The sequence below is a fragment of the Cebus imitator genome, unplaced genomic scaffold (assembly GCF_001604975.1).
Source record: "Cebus imitator isolate Cc_AM_T3 unplaced genomic scaffold, Cebus_imitator-1.0 Scaffold17, whole genome shotgun sequence".
Taxonomy (NCBI): domain Eukaryota; kingdom Metazoa; phylum Chordata; class Mammalia; order Primates; family Cebidae; genus Cebus; species Cebus imitator.
The window spans coordinates 1,303,493-1,322,320 of NW_016107332.1; the positions used below are offsets into that span (position 1 = coordinate 1,303,493).

General features: G+C 35.0%; 1 protein-coding gene across 2 annotated transcripts in view; it reads right to left on the reverse strand.

Annotated features, from left to right (window-relative positions):
* PAPSS1 (3'-phosphoadenosine 5'-phosphosulfate synthase 1) overlaps positions 1 to 18,828 on the reverse strand; it is a 103,422-nt gene that overhangs the window by 12,153 nt on the left and 72,441 nt on the right. For both annotated transcript variants that reach the window (XM_017508993.1, XM_037731659.1), the window contains exon 11: positions 5,480 to 5,709. In XM_017508993.1, coding sequence (XP_017364482.1) covers positions 5,480 to 5,709 — 230 coding nt within the window. The remainder of the gene's footprint in view (positions 1 to 5,479; positions 5,710 to 18,828) is intronic.

An 18,828-nucleotide genomic window follows, 5' to 3' on the forward strand; every position in this document is an offset into this window, starting at 1 on the left:
AAAAAAAAAAAAAAAAAAAAAAGACACTAATAGTAATGATTTAAAGTATACTCTGGCATCAAAAACATGAAAGTAATCCTCTAATGAAAATGTGGAAATAGCCAGACAACAAACATTTCTGTCCACCTACCCATTCATTTACCCGTTTCTACAAGGCACTCTCACTTATATATTACTCTGCCTTCTTTTTGAGTTTATTTCACTAATCTGAATAATTCTGTATCTATCTACCCTAATACAAAGACTTACTTTATAAAAGAGGAAAAAAAATACAAATAAGATAATTGAATTACCTCTAAAAGTTTATTTGCAATATCTGAAATAATGGACTTTAATCTCATAGTCCTAAAACTAAATTTCCTTTAGTGCCTATTATGGCTACTTTGAACCTCCTTAACTTTCTAAATATAAACAGATGATTTATTATAATTCCTATCAATAATGTTTTGCCTGAAATCTTCATGAAGTTTGTTTCTTTTCTCCTAAGCCTTGTCTTATACTGGTATTTAATCAAAGGAGAAGCACAAAAAAAAAAAAATCATTAATTACACAAAAGCTGGCGCTAACATCCATTAATCAAACAAAAGACAACCTCATCTGTGCATAATTAATAACTGTTTTCTCACTACATCAAAGCCCAGTGAAACAAAATTTTAATCACTTTGCACATATTACCATCAACTTAATTATTTTTGAACACAAACACAAAAAGTTAGAAAACTAAGGCAGTTTTAAAGCTTCCCCAGTTATTACTTATTAAGATTTGGTAACCCCCAAAAAATTCCAAGAAAATGAGCCACTCATGCAACTAATACAGAATTCATCTTTGGAAAATCTTATAAGAACTGATGTAATTATTTAGCTTTTGAATGATTAAAAGAGAGACTTAAAGCAATACTACACAGATTTAACCAAACATCAAAGTTATCAAAGGCTTACCAGCACATCAGTCAACTACATACAGATGGGGTTTAGGGTCCTGTGTGTGATTAAACCAGCTGATCATGCAAAGAGACCACAGTAATGAAACATTTCGGCACAAGAAGTGTAAAAGAAAAGCTCAATTCTTTTTAGTTTTGTTTTGTTTTCATAACTCATCAAAATGGAAATTCACCTAAGTTTTAAGCATTTAGTCACTAGCAGAATAATTTTATTTCATTCTCCTTGCTCTCCCTTGCCATTGTATTAGTGACTTAAGGAAGTTTTTCCTAACTCTCAGAACAAGAATATGTTCACAATTACTTGTACACAAACTGAATAAATAAATCTCATGCCAGGTGAGAAGCAAAGGTTGCTGGGCCCAGCATTTCACCTGACATTGTATGTTTTATAGATCTGTAGGAAGGTACTGCTACCCTTTTTTAGTGGTTTTAGGGTGGGGAGCTTTTAAAATAATTACAAATGTATAAGGCCCCTCCCCAGACTAAGTAAATTAGAATTTTTGACAGTGGCCTACTATAAAAGGGCAGAGCTGTACCGAAACTTTTTTACTTCTTTTAATAATCAATTTATACTTTAAAGTTTCAATGAACTTTTTTGTGGTAAAACAGTTCAAAGTTTACTATAATTTTTTTTTCTTTTCTTAAAAAATTTTTAAGGCATCCTTTTGGTAGAAAAGTCCTTTTACAACTCTCAGCACACCGCTTTTACAGTTGCACTTTTTAGACAGTGAAATTGTACTAAGTGTACATATGTAAGTATATATACACATACATACATATAGATACATATTTCTTTTAAAGGCAAGAAAAAAAAAAGCCCACATGATTTAGAACTATTTCTAAATGTTGACAAACCTAATTTTGTACAAGGGTAAAATGTTCTAGTTTGCTGCAAATTTTTCTTTTGGTGTGGTTCACAAGGATACTGGAATCTGGGCCACATTTCAGATCTTCAGAAAATATAAACTAGAATAGCTCCTGTCTTGAATTATATGGGGAACAGTCAGGAGTCCTTTTACACTTGCCTACCCCAGTTATGAAAGCCTTTCTGTTCATTCACTCTAATAAGACTTTCCTATATTTTAGCTACAGTTGATCTCTCAGAAAAGTTTATCATTTAAATGTGTGTATTGTCTCCGGAATTATTTCTGTCATTAAAGAGAAACCACACATCCCCAATCTCTACTGGTAATAATAGTATTTCCTTCTCCAGACAACTTATCATTTATTTCAAATAAATCAAATAACAAACTTCATGTCCATTTTAGAAACAAGAGAATGATTTTTTAAATTTTTTAAAGGTTTATTTCTATCTTCTGCCCCTATTATCACAAAATGAGCCATACAAATGAGGACACAGGGTCAGAGCTGCATTATTCTTAAATGGGGAACCAACTATGAAGTATCATGGCAAAGCATGGCAGCTTTCAGATTAAAGGTTACCAGGCCATAGTCAATTTCCAATTAATACATGTCAGTAGAGCTGACACTGGTAAAAATGCAAATAAAAAAATCTGTTTTCCTTGTTGAATTATCTGTTTGCTTGCTGAATGTAGATTGTGATTTGTACTAAAAAAGCAGGTATATTAAGTAAAGGTCAAACACAAAACAATTCATATGTGCAAGTATCTACTAAGGTGCAAAAATAACTAGGTGCTAGGATCATGCAAAGGGCTACACATTTTGAGCTAAGAGGGAATTGTCTTGTCCACTGCCATTATTCCAGAGACAAGGAAACAAGAGAAGACAGAACTCTCAAGCTCTGTAGCAAGAACAGGGCTAGAACTCATAACTTCAGAGTTTACAGCTTCACATTACCACTTTAAACTTACAGAGTATACTACCTATAGATGAAAGGTAACATAATTTTGTCAGCCAAAGGGAGATTGATACAAGGAGCCATCAAAAGTTTCCTGGAAAATGTTCATTATGAAAAAAAACTATGCATGGATTTCAATTTTTCACCAAAATAAATTCACACTTTTTCATGTCTGAACAGGATCTAGTTTGAGGCACTAAGAAGGATAAGATATTAGTTTGAAAAGAGCCCCTATCAGGGCAATATGAATTCTGTTAAAACTAAAGCAAGAACAAACATCAACTTTATGGTGAAGCTCGGGTAAAAGAATGGTGAAATCACTGACACTTCAGGAAAAGTTTATGGGGATAATGTCCCAAAGAAATCTGCAGTTTACATTTTGAGAAGGGATAAAATGATGTTGGAGATGATGCCCACAGTGGCAGACCACATAAATTTTCAAGGAAGAAATTAATCTTGTCCATGCCCTAACTGAAGAAGACCAACAATTAACAGTAGAAACAAAAGCCAACACCACAGACATCTCAATTGGTTTGGCCTACACAATTCTGACTGTAAAATTAAAGTTGAGCAAACTTTCCACTTTACAGGTGCCAAAACCACTACACCCAGATCAGCTACAGACAAGAGCAAAGCTTTCAATGGGAATTTTAAACAAGTGGGATTAAGATCCTGAAGCATTTCTTCCAAGAATTGAGGCAGGAGATAAAACATGGCTTTACGAGTACAATCCTGAAAATAAAGCACAACCAAGCAATGACTACCGAGAGGCGGAAGTGGTCCAGTCAAAGTAAAAGTGAACCAGTCAAGAGCAAAGGTTATGGAAACAATTTTTTGGGAATGCTTAAGGCATTTTGCTTGTTGACTTTCTGGAGGGCCAAAGGACAGTAACATCTGCTTATTATGAGAATGTTTTGAGAAAGTTAGCCAAAGCTTTAGTAGAAAAATGCCCAGGAAAGCTTCACCAGAAAGTCCTCCACCATGGCAATGCTCCTGCTCATTCCTCTAATCCAACAAGGGCAATTTTGCAAGAATTTCAATGGGGTATTATTAGGCATCCACCTCTAAGGTCCTAATTTGGCTCTTTCTGACTTCTTTTCATTTCCTAATCTTAAAAAGTCTTTAAAGGGCACCCATTTTTCTTCAACCAAAAAAGATTACATTGACATGGTTAAATTAGCAGGGACTCAGTTCTTTTTTACCCCTAGTCTCCAGGTATCCAGACACCCTCATTCTTCAGGAACAGATTAAATGACTGGTATCATCATTCACAAAAGTGTCTCGAACTTGATGGAACTTATACTGAGAAGTTTACATTTTTATTTTTATGTTTTAATTCCATTTTTCCACAAACTTTTTGAAGTCCCCTTGTATATGTTTGATGTAGTTTGACTCTGTGTCCCCACCCAAATCTCAACTTGAATTGTAATCCTCACATGTCACAGGAGGAACCTACTGGAAGGTGACTGGATCATGGGACAGTTTCCCCCACAGTGGTCTCGTGATACTGAGTTCTCACGAGATCTGACCATTTAAAAGTGTGGCACTTCCCTGCTTTGTTCTCTCTCCTGTGGCCATGTAAAACGTGCTGTGCTTCTCCTTCACCTCCCCAGCCACATGAACTGTGAGTCAATTAAACCTCTTCTGTACAAATTATCCAGTCTCATGTAGTTTCTAATAGCACTGTGAAAACGGACAAAGACAATGTTCAATACTACCAATAATTTGTACTAAAAGCTTAGGGTTTTTTGCTCTTCCTAAGATATCTGAAGACAAAAGTTGTGGTGTTAATAATTAAGAGCACAGGCTTTGTAACCAGACTGCCTGGGCTCAGCTGCTGAGCTGTCATTTACTAGTCCTGTGACCTTGTACAAGTTATCTGGCCTTTTTATGCCTCAGGTTACTCACCTATAAAATGGAGCTAACCACACCTACTTTAGAGATCACTGTGGAAAATATATGTTGAGCACGCCAATCCACAATTCAAAATACTCCAAAATCTGAAAATTTTTGAGCACCAACAAGACACAAGTGGAAAATCCCATCTCTGACACCTTTGCTTTCTGATGGTTCAATGTACACAAATTCTGTTTCATGCACAAAGTTATGTAAAATATTATATAAAATTACCTCCAGGCTATACATATAAAGTATATTTAAAATATAAATGAATTTCATGTTTAGAACTGGGTCCCATCCCCAAGATACCTCATTCAAATATTCCTAAATCTGAAGGAATTCAAAATCAAAAATACTTCTGGTCCTAAACATTTCATACAAGGGATACTCAACCTGTAAATAATTTAATACTTGTAAATAATTAGGACAGTGCCAGTCACATAGTGATTGCACAAATATTAGTTAGACTCTCTCTCTATACATAGATTCCCTGGGCTTACGAGAGTAATCATCACTAAGTTCTCGAACCACTTATGCTCAGTAAGCTACAGCAGACGTAGTAAGCAGAGAAATAACATTATTGCCTTTTTAGACTTCACAACAAAATTCCTGAAACCATGAAACTAGATTCAAGTTTTATTTCTACTTCTAATTCCTGGAATATTGAGAAATTAGTTTTCTGGGTTTACCTTTCTCTGACATGGATACAACAAAGCCTGTCATCAGTACAGTTGTAGAGATTAGACAGTAAACTAAATTCCTGGGAGCAGCTTAGACCACAAAATACTTCAAAGATTTGTACAGAGAATGTAAGACTTACTGTTCAGAGTCATAATAGTCCATACGCTTCTTTTTCTTATTGTAAGCTGCAACTCGAAAGGGAACTATTTCCAAAGTGATTAAACCAGGGGCCATTGTTAGCACTTTGGCACCATGACTTGGCTCATAAAGATCCTTCCCTGTTTCTGGATGAGGCATGCCAGCAGGGTCTCGTCCAACAATGTAAAAGTTGGCTCCTGCAACCATCCGTGCTCTGCAATGCCACTGGACCTAGGATAAAAGTTTCATTTTAGATAAGTATGCTTTTATGACTATGTACTTAAAAGTACTGTAGCAAGTGAACAATAAATGCATATGCTTTTCATATAATCATTATCAGTAGGAAATCTCAAGAAATTTAAATGTATCATCTTGGGAAGCCAGAAATAAAACAAAAAAACAGAAACAAACCTGCCCCAAACCAAAAGATTAAAAGCAAAAAGATTTATGGATATATATGTATATATATGTTTATTACTTACCTACTTATAAGATAAATGTAAATCTATATATGTGTCTAGATGTTTGATTTTACACAACTACCAGATGCCATTTATACAACTCAAAATCTAATCTATGAGGTTAGAAGTCAGGATAATGGCTGACCCCTGGAGGGAGTCAACTGCAAGGAGCTTCTGGAATAATGGTAATGCTCTGTTTCTTGATCCAGTATCTGGTACTGGTAATTAGGATGTGCTCACTGTAAAAGTTCATTGAGCTACGCACACACTTGTAATTTAGGAACTTTTCTCTATATTATACTTTAACAGGTTAAAAAAATCCTGTTGGACAAAAATGACAAATTATGTAAGTACTTAAACTGGTATTGAGAAAATCACAGAAATAATATAACTAATATATAACTAATCATATAACGTATGCCAATACTAGCTAAAAAAACAAACAAAAAAAGATTGGTTGTTAGTAAATGGCCATGTTGCATCCAAAACTGGCCTTGAGGGCTGTAGTTTCAGACCTAGTAAGACCTATTATTAAAAAATAAAAAATTAGTCTAACATCTAGAATAATGCAACTTTAGAATTTAAAGTGACAGTAAGAGATCATCTCTAGTTCAACATTCTCTTAAAATTTGAAGAAGGCAAAGCCCCCCCAAAGGTTAAGTGACTTGGCCAATAAAGTTTAGGATAAACTCAGGCCTAGAAATTTGGTCTTAGGTCCCTTTCAGCGTAAGACTCCATTATTTGGTAATTTATATAACCATCACTGTTCTATATTAAAAGAAGGTATAAATGATGACCTCTACACATAAATAACCAAATCACCTTTTACTGATTTGTTTTCATTTTATTTCTCTTGATAATTTCCTGCGTACCAGATACTTATCTATTTATCAACATAGTTTAGAAAGTGCAATCGTAAGAGAGCAATTCCATACCTCAGACTTGAACTGTTCATCCTGAGGGGTTCCAACTTTTTAAATTGTTTCCATTGATGTTTCCCTGCATGTTTTCAAACAGTATGCTTATGTTGCTTTGACTGTTTAATTTTACATAGTTTATAACATAGACATTATTTCTACATCACTTAGATTTGCTACCATATTAGAATATTTAATGAGGTTCTTATTCCCCAATAGGTACAGTGATATCAACATTTTTTGTGAAATCAATATTCATCTGTGAAGTGAGGATTGTAATAGTATTTATCTCATAGAAGTTTAATAAAATTAATAAATGAAACATGTAAGGACTTAGAATAATACCTGGTACACAGTAAGTAGACAATAAATGTTAGCCATTATGATGTCTATTTTAATCCCCTTTTTGTACAGCTGTTTATTTTTCCCAGATTTAATGACTGCCTTGATTTTTTTCTACTTGCTTAGTTTTCCCAGGTTTCTATGTACCTTGCTCTAACCTTCTTCATGAGCACACAGTTTAACATAATTCCCATGTTCCTTGCAGTGTGGCCATATGACTGAGTACTGACCAAAGGAATGATTGCCAAAGTTATATGCAGCTCCTTCAATTGTGGCCCATTAAAAAGCCCCCTGGCACTTTTCTAGTTCCTAGAACTTGGAAGGAACTATCATAGTTCTGAATGAACAAGATAGCAAAGTATGATGCCATCAGATGTCTGTTCCCTATATATAAGCTACTATTTCTTCCACCAAACCTCCGACTCAGCTCTTCACAAATATTTTGGTCATTCCCCTCTGTCTACACAGAAGAAAGACACAAGACCTCTTAGTTCAAACTCCTGTTATCAAGGGATCAGTCAGAATGTTATCTTCAATTAATCACTCTGCGACTCTACTTAAATGGAAAATCTTTTCTGACTCATGCAAATTAGAAGCTGCTTACATGGAGTTACAGTAAAAGGGCAGTCTAAGTTCTCTGAATTTCAGTGAACCTAATTTGTTCATTAAATATTTATGCCTATCATTCAAGTACCCAAAAGTCAATAATCTGGAAATGTTTGAATTAATTTTAATATGTAAGGAAGCTCAGATAATTTAACCCAATTCCCTTTGTCCTTTTAAAACCAGAGAGGAAACTGGAGCTCAGAAAAATTAAGCAGCTTACCAAGGGGTACAGCATATTGGTGGCAGTGGCCGGTTCTAATTTCTAGTCTTGTACAATTACTAGAAAATTTAATTGCTTGACTTCTTCTAGAGGTTATATGAGTAAATTAACAAACAAGAGTCAACATTCTCTTGCAGGTGACTTGAATAATTTTCATTTACATTCTACTGAATGGTTCTCCAATGAGAATACTTTTATTTGAACAGACATGAATAAACAGAACCCATGAAACTCTTCCAAGAACGCCTGTTTGTGAGACAACTTATAACCAATTGAAAAGTTAATATGCTTTATAATCAAGACAATGTAAGTCAGCCTTCATCAACGGTGTATCTGATTAAGAATAGACCTTAGAGTCAGGCTGCCCTAGATTTGAGTCCTAGCTTTGTCCCTTACTGACTGAGTGTCCTTAAGTAAGTTCCTTACATAAATGTAGTCTTCTAATTTACAAAAATCAGAATGATAATGCTTAACACCAAAGGTTGACAGAAGATTTGAAAGCACTCAAGATAGCACCTGGCCCTCAATAAGTAACAGCCACACACATCGATGCTGTTACTATTATTCTGTGAAACATTTCCCACGAAACTCAACTGAATTAATTGTTTCCTAACCAGAGTTTCTAAAGAAAAATCATTCACTCTCTGAAAAAGATGACATGCTGACTATAAGATGGGTGCTGAAAACCAGTGACAGCTGCCTGCTCATCTCCCCAACAGACTTATGTCAAGATGTATTATTTATCTTTATATGCCCAGTGGTAGCATGGTGTCTGGGATATTTAACACATACTTTTGAAGGAACACAGGGATGATTTCCAAAGGTTTTCTATAAAGCTCTCCAAGAAAATGTAAGTTGCGCATAGTGGCTCATGCATGTAATCCCAGCATTTTGGCAAGACTGAAGCAGGAGGATTGCTTGAGCCCAGGAGTTTAAGATCAGCCTGGGCAACATAGGGATACCTAAAAAAAAAAAAAAAAAAAAGCCAGGCATGGTGGCTCTTGCCTGTAGTTCCAGTTCCAGCTACTTGGGAGGTTAAAGTGGGAGGATTACTTGAGCCTGGGAGACTGAGCCTTCAGTGAGTGGAGATCGCACCACTGCATTCTAGCCTAGGTAACAGAGGAAGACCCATCTCATAATTAAAAAGGACAAAAAGAAATAGGTAAATGGCCAGCCTCACAGCAAACGACTCATTTTTCGCTTTACTTGTATCTACCAACCAAATAACAACGTTATTTTCTGATAATAAAAGTTACTTAAATCATATGTAATAAACATGTCAGTTTCCTTTACAAGTGATTTCTCTTTGTCCTGATCTCCCTGTTCCTTAATAACAACAATCTCACTCTCGGAAGGATGAGAATGCAAGCAGTTGCTTTCTCAGCCTTCCTTGCTGCAGCCTGGGCATCCAAGCAAATAATGGAACCTCTGGGGAAGTCTGCTGGAAGGTTTCTGAAACACTTTCCCTCCCTAATAAAATTCTCAACTTTCATTGTTCTGAAAATGTCCTTACTTCACCTCTACTGTTTAGAGATATTTTTGCTTGCACATAGAATTCTAGATTAAGGTGCTTATTATTACATTAATTTTAATTTTCTTTCATTTTTATTTTTTCTCTTAAATATGTTATTCCACTGCTTCTGATAAGTCAGTCACCATTCCTACTATTTCTGGGCACTAAATATTCCCTTTTCTTTCCCCTGCCCACCTCCTTTTCTATTTATTGTTAACTTCAGCAAACTGACTGTGTGCTTAGGCGTGTTTTCTTCAGATTTATCTAAGATTCACTTGACTTCTTAAATTTGTAGGTTGATATTATTCACCAACTTCAACCATTACTTTTTCACAACTTTGTATGCCACATTCCTCTCCTTCCCCACTTCTTTCAGAACTCCAATTATATGTATACTAAACAACTTGATACTGTCCCCAAGGCACTGAGGCTCTGCTCATTTTCTCATCTTTTCTTTAACAAAATTACTATATTTTAAGCCTTTAACTATTGTTCATTATTTAAAGGCATCCTATAATAAATTTCCCCTTTTTTCAAATAACTTTTACTGATCTGTCTTCTAGGTGAATGAGCTTTTCTTCTGCCAACTCTAGTCTGCTTTTAAGTCTCCAAGTAAATTTTTTCCTTTCAGATACTATGTTCTTTTAGTCCTTGAATTTCCTCTTTAAAAAAAAAAATTTCATTCTTCTGAGATTCCTCATCCATAGGACTATGATATTTTTTTGAAGACATTAATGCTCTTATTCTAAAATCAGCATCATCTCAAGGTATGTTTTTAGTTACAGTTTTTAATTCTAGATTATAAATCACATTTTCCTACTTCTTCTAGTAATTTACTGTATGCTTCCAGTAATTTGTTATTGTATGCTGGACTTGTGGATGATTTAAGGAGTCTCAATTGTATTGTTTTCCTTTAAAGTGTGAAGACTTAATTCTAGCAGGCAGGTTATTTACAGGCACTTCTCCTTCTCTTTTTGAGGCTTGACATTAGCCCTTGTGGGGCAGGTCTAGTCTAGCCTTTTGTGTCAATCATCAATCTTTTGCCTCTCAATTCCAAATTCACCCTCAGTACATATTCTGAGATAACGGATTCAACTCTTTTAAGCATTTCCACTTAATGCCATACTCATACACTTTACAATGAGTATGGCATTAAGTTTTATCAGTAGAGGACTTTAGAAAGACACTGTAAAAGAAAAAAGGTTCTCTTCCCGGTCCTGATAAGCTGCATTTTCCTTTCTTGTTCCTGCTGTATCATCTGTCAGTGGTGACTGTGTATGGGCATATCTGGGCATTCTGTGTCAGCAGCAAGCACAATGCACACAGTTCTTCACCGATCTCAAAGCCTTTGAGCCCAGTGGCCATTTTACTGTGGCCCTGCAGACACTAGTGTACACCTGTATCCCCTCCACTCCTATAAATGCTCAGCGTGTCTCAACTGCTTCAGCAGCTCCAAACTCTCTGCTTTCTTACCTCAACAGGACCACTGTCCTCTACTTGGGTTCCAACTGCATGTGTAGAGCTCTGGAAATTGTCTCCAGGCAGAGAACCAGGGCAAAGATGGGGTCCACTTTGTGTGTTTTCCATCTCTAAAGGATCATGTTCCTGCACTATTTGCCAATACTTCTAAACAGGTGTTTTACATACATAATATTATTACTGTTTTCAGCAAGAGGGCAAGTCCAATGCATGAGGGCGAGGGCAAGTCCAATGCATGAGGGCAAAGCCAAGTATCAGTAACTCCATCACAACCACAGCTAAAATCAAAATATATTTTGAAAGAGGCAGCAGCAGCATTTTTGTAGATAGATGAGGCATGGGGTATAACAAAGAGAAGAGTCAGTCATGACTCCGAGATTTTTCAGTGACGATTCCAAGATTTTTCAAAGCACTATAATCAATTTAGATGAGGAAGGGCTATGGATAAAGCAGATATGAAAGGGGTAAAATGAGGCAGTTAACATTTTAGGTAAGTTTGAGCTATTTGATAATTCAAGTCTCAGGTGGCTAGATATATGGGTTTAAAGTTTAGAAAGGAGATGTGAATTAGAGAGATACGTAAGCAAAACAGGAAATAGAGAAGGTATTGAAAGCCAGAAGACCAGACAAGATCATCACAAAGGATAGTATAGATACAGAGGAGAACAGAATCATCATACTGAGATGTAAGACATGAAGAGATCTGATTATTTCCTTAAGAAAAAGAATGGCCAAAAACCATACAATTTAAGACTTTAGCTACACATTATCAAATCGCTTACCCAAAAAGTGATAACTGTCAAATAACTTGCAGATCATTTCAGTTTTATCACTCAGAGTGTGAGAGTGTAAACTGATACAATCTTTTTTAAAAATAATTTTACATTACCATCTCAAGTTGGATATTTGCATTTCACAGGATCTAGAAATTCCATTCCTAGAAGAAACTTTTGCTCACATGCACAAAAACAATATAAAACAAAAACAGAACACACCCAATAAAAAAGGAAATAACCTAAATACTTAACAACGGGAAACAGATAAATTGTGGCATATTTTCAGAATGAAATACTATGTCACATATATGACATATATATGTCATGCACAAGCACATGAATCTTAGCAACATAAGTGTACCCATAGTGCCATAAGTGATAAAAACACGTCCCAAAACACAGCATAAAGTTGGAAGCAAGCAAAGCAAAGCAATATATCATTTAAGCATACGTACATGAAATAAGACTGTGTATATGAGTAAAGATAGGGAAAAAATACAAAATTCAGGACAGAGATTACCTAGGGTGGGGTGGGTGATGGGAATGGCAGCATAAGAATGGGATTGGTAGAAGCACTTGCTAGGTAGAAGTCACACTTATCAGCTTAGGAACAATTCTATGTTGTTCATTAAATAGTTTATTGTTTCTGAGACAGAGTCTCACTCTGCCACCCAGGTTGGAGTGCAGTGGTGCAAAAATGGCTTATTCCAGGTTCAGCCTCCCAGGCTCAGACAATCCTCCTGTCTCAGCCTCTCAAGTAGCTGGACCACAGGGATGAGCCACCATGCCCGGCTATTTTTTTGTTTTTTTTGTAGAGACAGAGTCTTGCCATGTTGCCCAGGTTAGTCTCAAGCTCCTGTGCTGAAATGGCCCTCCCACCTTAGCCTCCCAAAGTGCTAGGATTACAGGTGCCTGGCCATTAGTTTTTAAAAATAGCAAATATGTAATCAAAATTAAAAAGGACAATTAATTCATGAGCTAATGACAGGGCATCATGTACCACAGATTATGATTAATGCAATTTTGTGCATCTGAGGTCCATGCAAGAAACTTTTAGGAAATAATATTAATTTACATTCCCACCACGTTTTAACTTTTTCCAAGTAAATGGTGGAACATTTTATTAAGGTTCAAATTTACTGACAAAATTAACAAGATATGTTATCTACATCATTTAAAATAAACCCAAACAAAGAAATACATTTCCTACAACGTAGCTCATATTTTACTTAATTTGGTTCATAGGGTTCCTAATTCACATTGCTTAAATGTATTTCAAAGTATATAAACCACAAGATTTTGGATACATTATACAAGCTGGAAAGAAAATTAAAAGATGGCTAAATTTTGTAAAATATTCACAAGATCTAAAATTTCCACAATATTATAAATACAGTTTTAAAGTTTTTCTATAATGTTTTACTTTTCCTTCTTTTTTATATTCTACTGGCCTTGACTAAACATAAATACACTTATTTAGACAGACAGACTTCAATTTCCAGTTTCTTGACCAAAGAAACCTACTGGCTGAAAAAGACATGTTCCCTAAAGACGACTGCTAAAAACGAAAAGTGAGAGAAAAAACTCGAGGGAAAAAAATCCAAACTTTTACACTGTATTTTATTTTCAAGAATTAATATGGTATACCTTTGCTGATCTTTTTTCACTAGGGTACAGCTTAAAATAAACTAAAAGAATTAAAGGGAAAAATATTTCCAGTAATATGATTCCTTTTGTCATCAATAAAGCCAAGAAGATGCTCATCCAACATGTCAATTCAATGACCACATGAAAGTTGCATTTAAAAGCAGACCAAAAATTAAAGCAAATAGGTGGAGCAAATAAGGACTGTTTTTCTCTATATACTTCCAATCTCCTACAAACTGTTTTTATGATAAAGTGAGGCAATTAAAGCAAACAAAAGGAGAAACAATTGGAAGTGAACAGTGAGTTAACATTTTAAAAATAAAACCACTAACATAAATTTATATGCTGGTAGTAACTCTATAGAAAGAATAATTTACATGCTGGAACCATGAAACTAAAAAGTTACATAATAGACATTACTTTATAAGACTTTAAAATATTCTTATCACCCAAAATAGCACAACTGTTGCATTTTCTGGAAGCTGTGGTGTTTCCTGGACTTACTGACATAGGTACACTGAGGCCCTGGCTTAGGAAGTATGCTCTGTTTATCTTGTCAGTCACAAACTTTCAAGCTTCCAGCACTTAAAGCAGGCATGTGAGTGTACAGTGATTACCTTTTTAGACAGTATTATACTACTTTGCTCTGCTTATGTGAAAGAAAACTGGGTATAAGATATCTAAAAGGCAAGATTTTGATAACACGTCAAAATATTCAAGCAATTTCAATTCCAGAAATATTGTGAAGCAAATATGCAAAAAGATTCATTTCAGTATTTATTACAGGGTTGTCAAAAGACAGAAACTAACCCAAAGATCCTTCAACTGGGTGTTGTTATTGAATTAAATTCCTAAACAGCAGGGAACGGTACCATCATTAAAATCAAAAATCAATATTTAAATTAACATAAAAAGGTATTTGTAATACAGGAAGTTTAAGAAGCAGTTTAACAACACAAAATACATACAGAAATGTTGGGGAGAAATGAAACAAATGTTCTAGGCCTTCATCTCTATCACAACCATCAAGCCCTGGAGGATCTGATTTTGGAAAATCACTAGCTGAATTCACTTACTAGTGAACTGCCAGTATATATGCAACTCAAGGAAGAGGAGGAATGAGAGTGATAAGACAGGTCTTACACTCCTGAAACAGAATAATGAAATCCCCAATGTGGACCTGATTCACTATGTGGTACAAGATTTCCATACTGCCTTGTTCAGGAAAATGAAAAAGCAGGGGAAGATAGGAGGATCAAATTTAAATAAATAATACTGAGGTTTCACAATTACCTCTTTTTACCTTTAGATAGGGTTTAAGAATTGTCTTATCAAAATGGAAGGCAGAATATGGGCTACTAAAAATAAATAATTGTACTTGAAATAAACACATATTTGTTTCAGAATTTCCTTCCCAAGGACATTCATGGAGCTAAGGTTTACTCGAATTTTTACCTAATTTCCATAATGTGAGTCATACAAGTAAGAATTAGTGAAGTTTTACCACCCAACAGTGAGAATAGGAGAGTAGTTCCTGGTCCAAATTAAAGTCAACACTTTAAAAAAATATATCTATGAAAATTCTAATTCTATAATGGCTTCTCCTTGCTATCCATCACAGGTTAAGATATCACATGACTAATAAGTCAATGATCACTGATGGATAAGAACCTCAGTTCCATAACTCCACACACGTTTGTAACATAAAATTCTTCAGAGTTAGAATTGTTCTAGATTCATCCCAATATGGCATGTTATCTAGAAGTTTTTTAACCTCTTTTAATTCATGCCCCTTTTTATAAACCTAAAAGTCTCATTTCTTCCAAATCCATTTGAAAATAGTATCTATCACTTATCTCCCACTTCCACATCTGGTAAAGACTTTGGTAAATTTTATTTTCAGTAGTTGCTAAAACAAAAATTAAAAACCTGCTTTTCAAATTTGAAGTTACATTATAAAATTATAAAATGGACTATTATACTGCTTACATATAATACCACTACCATTAAACCATTCTCTCCCCACACCCAACGGTTGAGAAATTTCAACATTCCAGAAGTCTGGCAGATTAGATATACAATATTTTCAATTTTTCTGAATTAAAAATACTGAGAAGAATAAATTGAACATTTAAGTCCCACTTAAGTGGCTTATTTCTTTATAGCTTCACATCAAAATCTGCATTTAAGTGTATTTAAATTTTATTAAAGTCAACATTCTGTACGACCAACTTTATAAACTCAAAAGGTTTATAAAAGAACATCAGGCACAGAAACTATTTTTTTTAGTAAATGTTTGAAAGTTATTTTCTAGACTGTCAAAAATGTATTTGTTTTAATGCTATAAATATTCTTTAGGAATTACCCACGACCCCTGTGTAAATTTTAAAAAAAAAAATTTTTTTTTAGAGTAAATAAAATTCTTTAGGAAGTCAAATGCATTACCTAATATTGCTGTGTAAACAATCTACACCTTAATTAATCTTAAGAATTCCATATTAAAATATTCCTTATCTTGGTTGTACATTATCTAGTATTAACACACTTTCTTGAAATTCCTAAACTATAGTTTAGGAACCTGCCTCTTAACTTTCCAGAGATAGGAATTATTTTAAACTCTTCAAGCTGACTGGGATAATCTAGACAGGCAAGTGAAAGATAAGGTTCATCTTCCCATCATACAGATTCCTGATACTGTGGCTTTTGGTCTTCTTTGTATTACTACAACTGATACTCTAAGTGCTTCTGTTATGTTCTTATCACTCTGTACTGGTACTGAACACTGGTCTCATGAGAGTCACATTTCTGGTTTGCAATACAAAAATTATGAAATTTACTTAGACGTTTCATACTTCATCTTGTAGGAGAGAATTAAATATACCTTACAAAAACTGTTGTTATACAATTTTAAGAGCTGAAAGGGGGTCTAGGTGATGGAATCTGAATTCTTCATTTTGTATATGAGGCCCAATACAAGACATACAGAATTTCCCCAAAATTTCCTTTACCTTTAAGGACAATGTTTCAATCTCCAAAAAGATATACCTCAAATGTAAGAACTGTATTTTTTCAGAACAATCAGCAACCAAACTAATTTTATTCTTGGAAGTGACCTTGTCCTGGCTGAGCTCAGACCCCCCAGTCAGGTTAAGAACAGTAACAGCCCTCCCAGAGTGGGGGCTCAGAGTGGAGACAGCAAGCCTGGCAAGGCTCAGCATCCACCTCCCCTTCTTGCCTCCCAAACCTAGGGGCTCTCAAAAGGCTCTCTGCCCTCCCACTGATTATTATTTTAAGAAAACAGAGGAATGCAACCATGATGATAAGGTACTGGAAACTATTTCATGAGGTCCTTCACTAGGGTGAGAAGAAGAAATTAAAATAGGTAACAATTACCAAGCTCTTCCTAATATGCCAGTCACTGTACAAAATGTTTTATACATATTTAATGTTTATAGCAAATCACTAAGATAGTTATTATTCCGGTTTTACAAATAAGAAAACAGGGACTTGGACAATTCAAATAACATATCCTAGCTGCAAAATGAACTACTGAAGGACCAACTCTTTGGACCTGGATCTGTGCAACCCCAAAACCCACACATTCCTATTCATCCTAAGCTACTGACACTGTGTCAAGGACGTTTAGGGAAGAAACTGAATAGATTATCTAGCTGGGAAATCAGGAAAACCTGAAAAATCAGACTAACAGACAATATCTGAGTTTGATGCAGCTTTAGTAAGAAACAAGCAAGAACGAATTCTGAACTGAAAATCTATCGAGAGAAAAAAATGACACATCTTTTTCCCTATGAAAAGCAATCTATCACCTGCAAAATCTGGTGTTTCCTAATGAAATAAGTTCAGTTCTCAAGACAAATATAAGCTAAAACTATAAAATAGGCTACAGGGATCCCCAAAATTACTTTCGAATTAAATCAATACACTCTAAATATATTTGTGACACAAGCCCACAACTGCTTATTCAAAATTCTGAAATCTAAAAACCCAGTTTTGTAACTCACTTTGTAGCAAAACCTGATCAAAACCAAGGAAATTTCAATTGGTCTTTTTGCTGATATTTGTGAGAAAAATCACTCACTTTGCTACAGGAATATTAATGTGCTTTAACATGGGGGTACCATCCCAGATCCATCAGGGGAATTAATACATAATTCAAAAATTTTGATACGAAATTGTGATTGTGTCATACTACTCAAGAAACTTTGGAACAAGATAAATGAGAAGACAAAATTGTCAAAGACTCCCAAAGACAGTCAAAGGTACAAATAAAAGTTAGGTATCTACAGCTTGTATAATTAGACACAGATCTCAAGAAGTAACATCAGTTGCTAGAGCTATTGGACGTGTGTAGAGGGAAGAACAAGTGTATATCCTAACAGACACCGTACTCCCTGCTGCAGATACTGGTGTAAAGCACGGCCTACTTAAACAAGCACACTGGCATCCATGTCAGAGTGTGTTCCACTGCCCCTGGTGAAGAGCACCCGCTCACTTACACAGAATCCGTTTCTTTTATAGAGTTATTTAACAATGCATGAGTAACTTTCATGGCAAAGGATAATCTCTAACTCCAACTGCATTTTCCCCTAAATTCAACTGATAATCCTCATTAAAACTTTATAAACCCAGGATATAGCTGTTAGTAGCACATATCCACATTCTCAAATACATCTTACCTTTGACACTTTCATGTCTCATGTCTTAGAAAGCATTATTTATCCTTTACAAAAATGGACTTACTATGCAGTGAGGTGAGACAAATAGAATTTCCTACACAGTCAATTAACATCTCACAAAGACAAAGTGTGTATCTACAACACCATTTTAGCATTAGAAAGTTATCACTCCCTCTACATTCTCACCTCCTCCATTCCTGAAATGGAATTTAGGAGCAAGCCATAAAATCTCTACAGACTGGAAAATCAGGAACATCCTGTTGATAACCAAATAGGCTTAACAGCTGCTCATGGTTCTGAAAAGCACTTGTGCTAAGGAAACAAATCTGGTACCAATACCTTCTAAATGACCTACAGAAAACGATTAAAGGAAGAGTCATTGTTTTCATTTTATTATTATTAGTTGGCAAATAAGCATTACTGACAGACTTTTTCCTGATGTCATTGGAAATGCTACAAAAATGAGGGTGTTTTTTTTATTACAAAAAATTCTTCACTTATGGCTGCAAATAAGCCAAATAAGTCAAACACACAAGTTAGGCCCTCGAGAAAAAGAGATACTTTTCCTAAGCAACTCAATCCAACAGCCTAAATACTGCCAGGCCAAAAGAATTAAAACACTTCATGGTCTGAAATATTAAGATGTTTACTAGAATTTCTAAAGCATATTCTTCACAAGTTCAGAAGTTAAA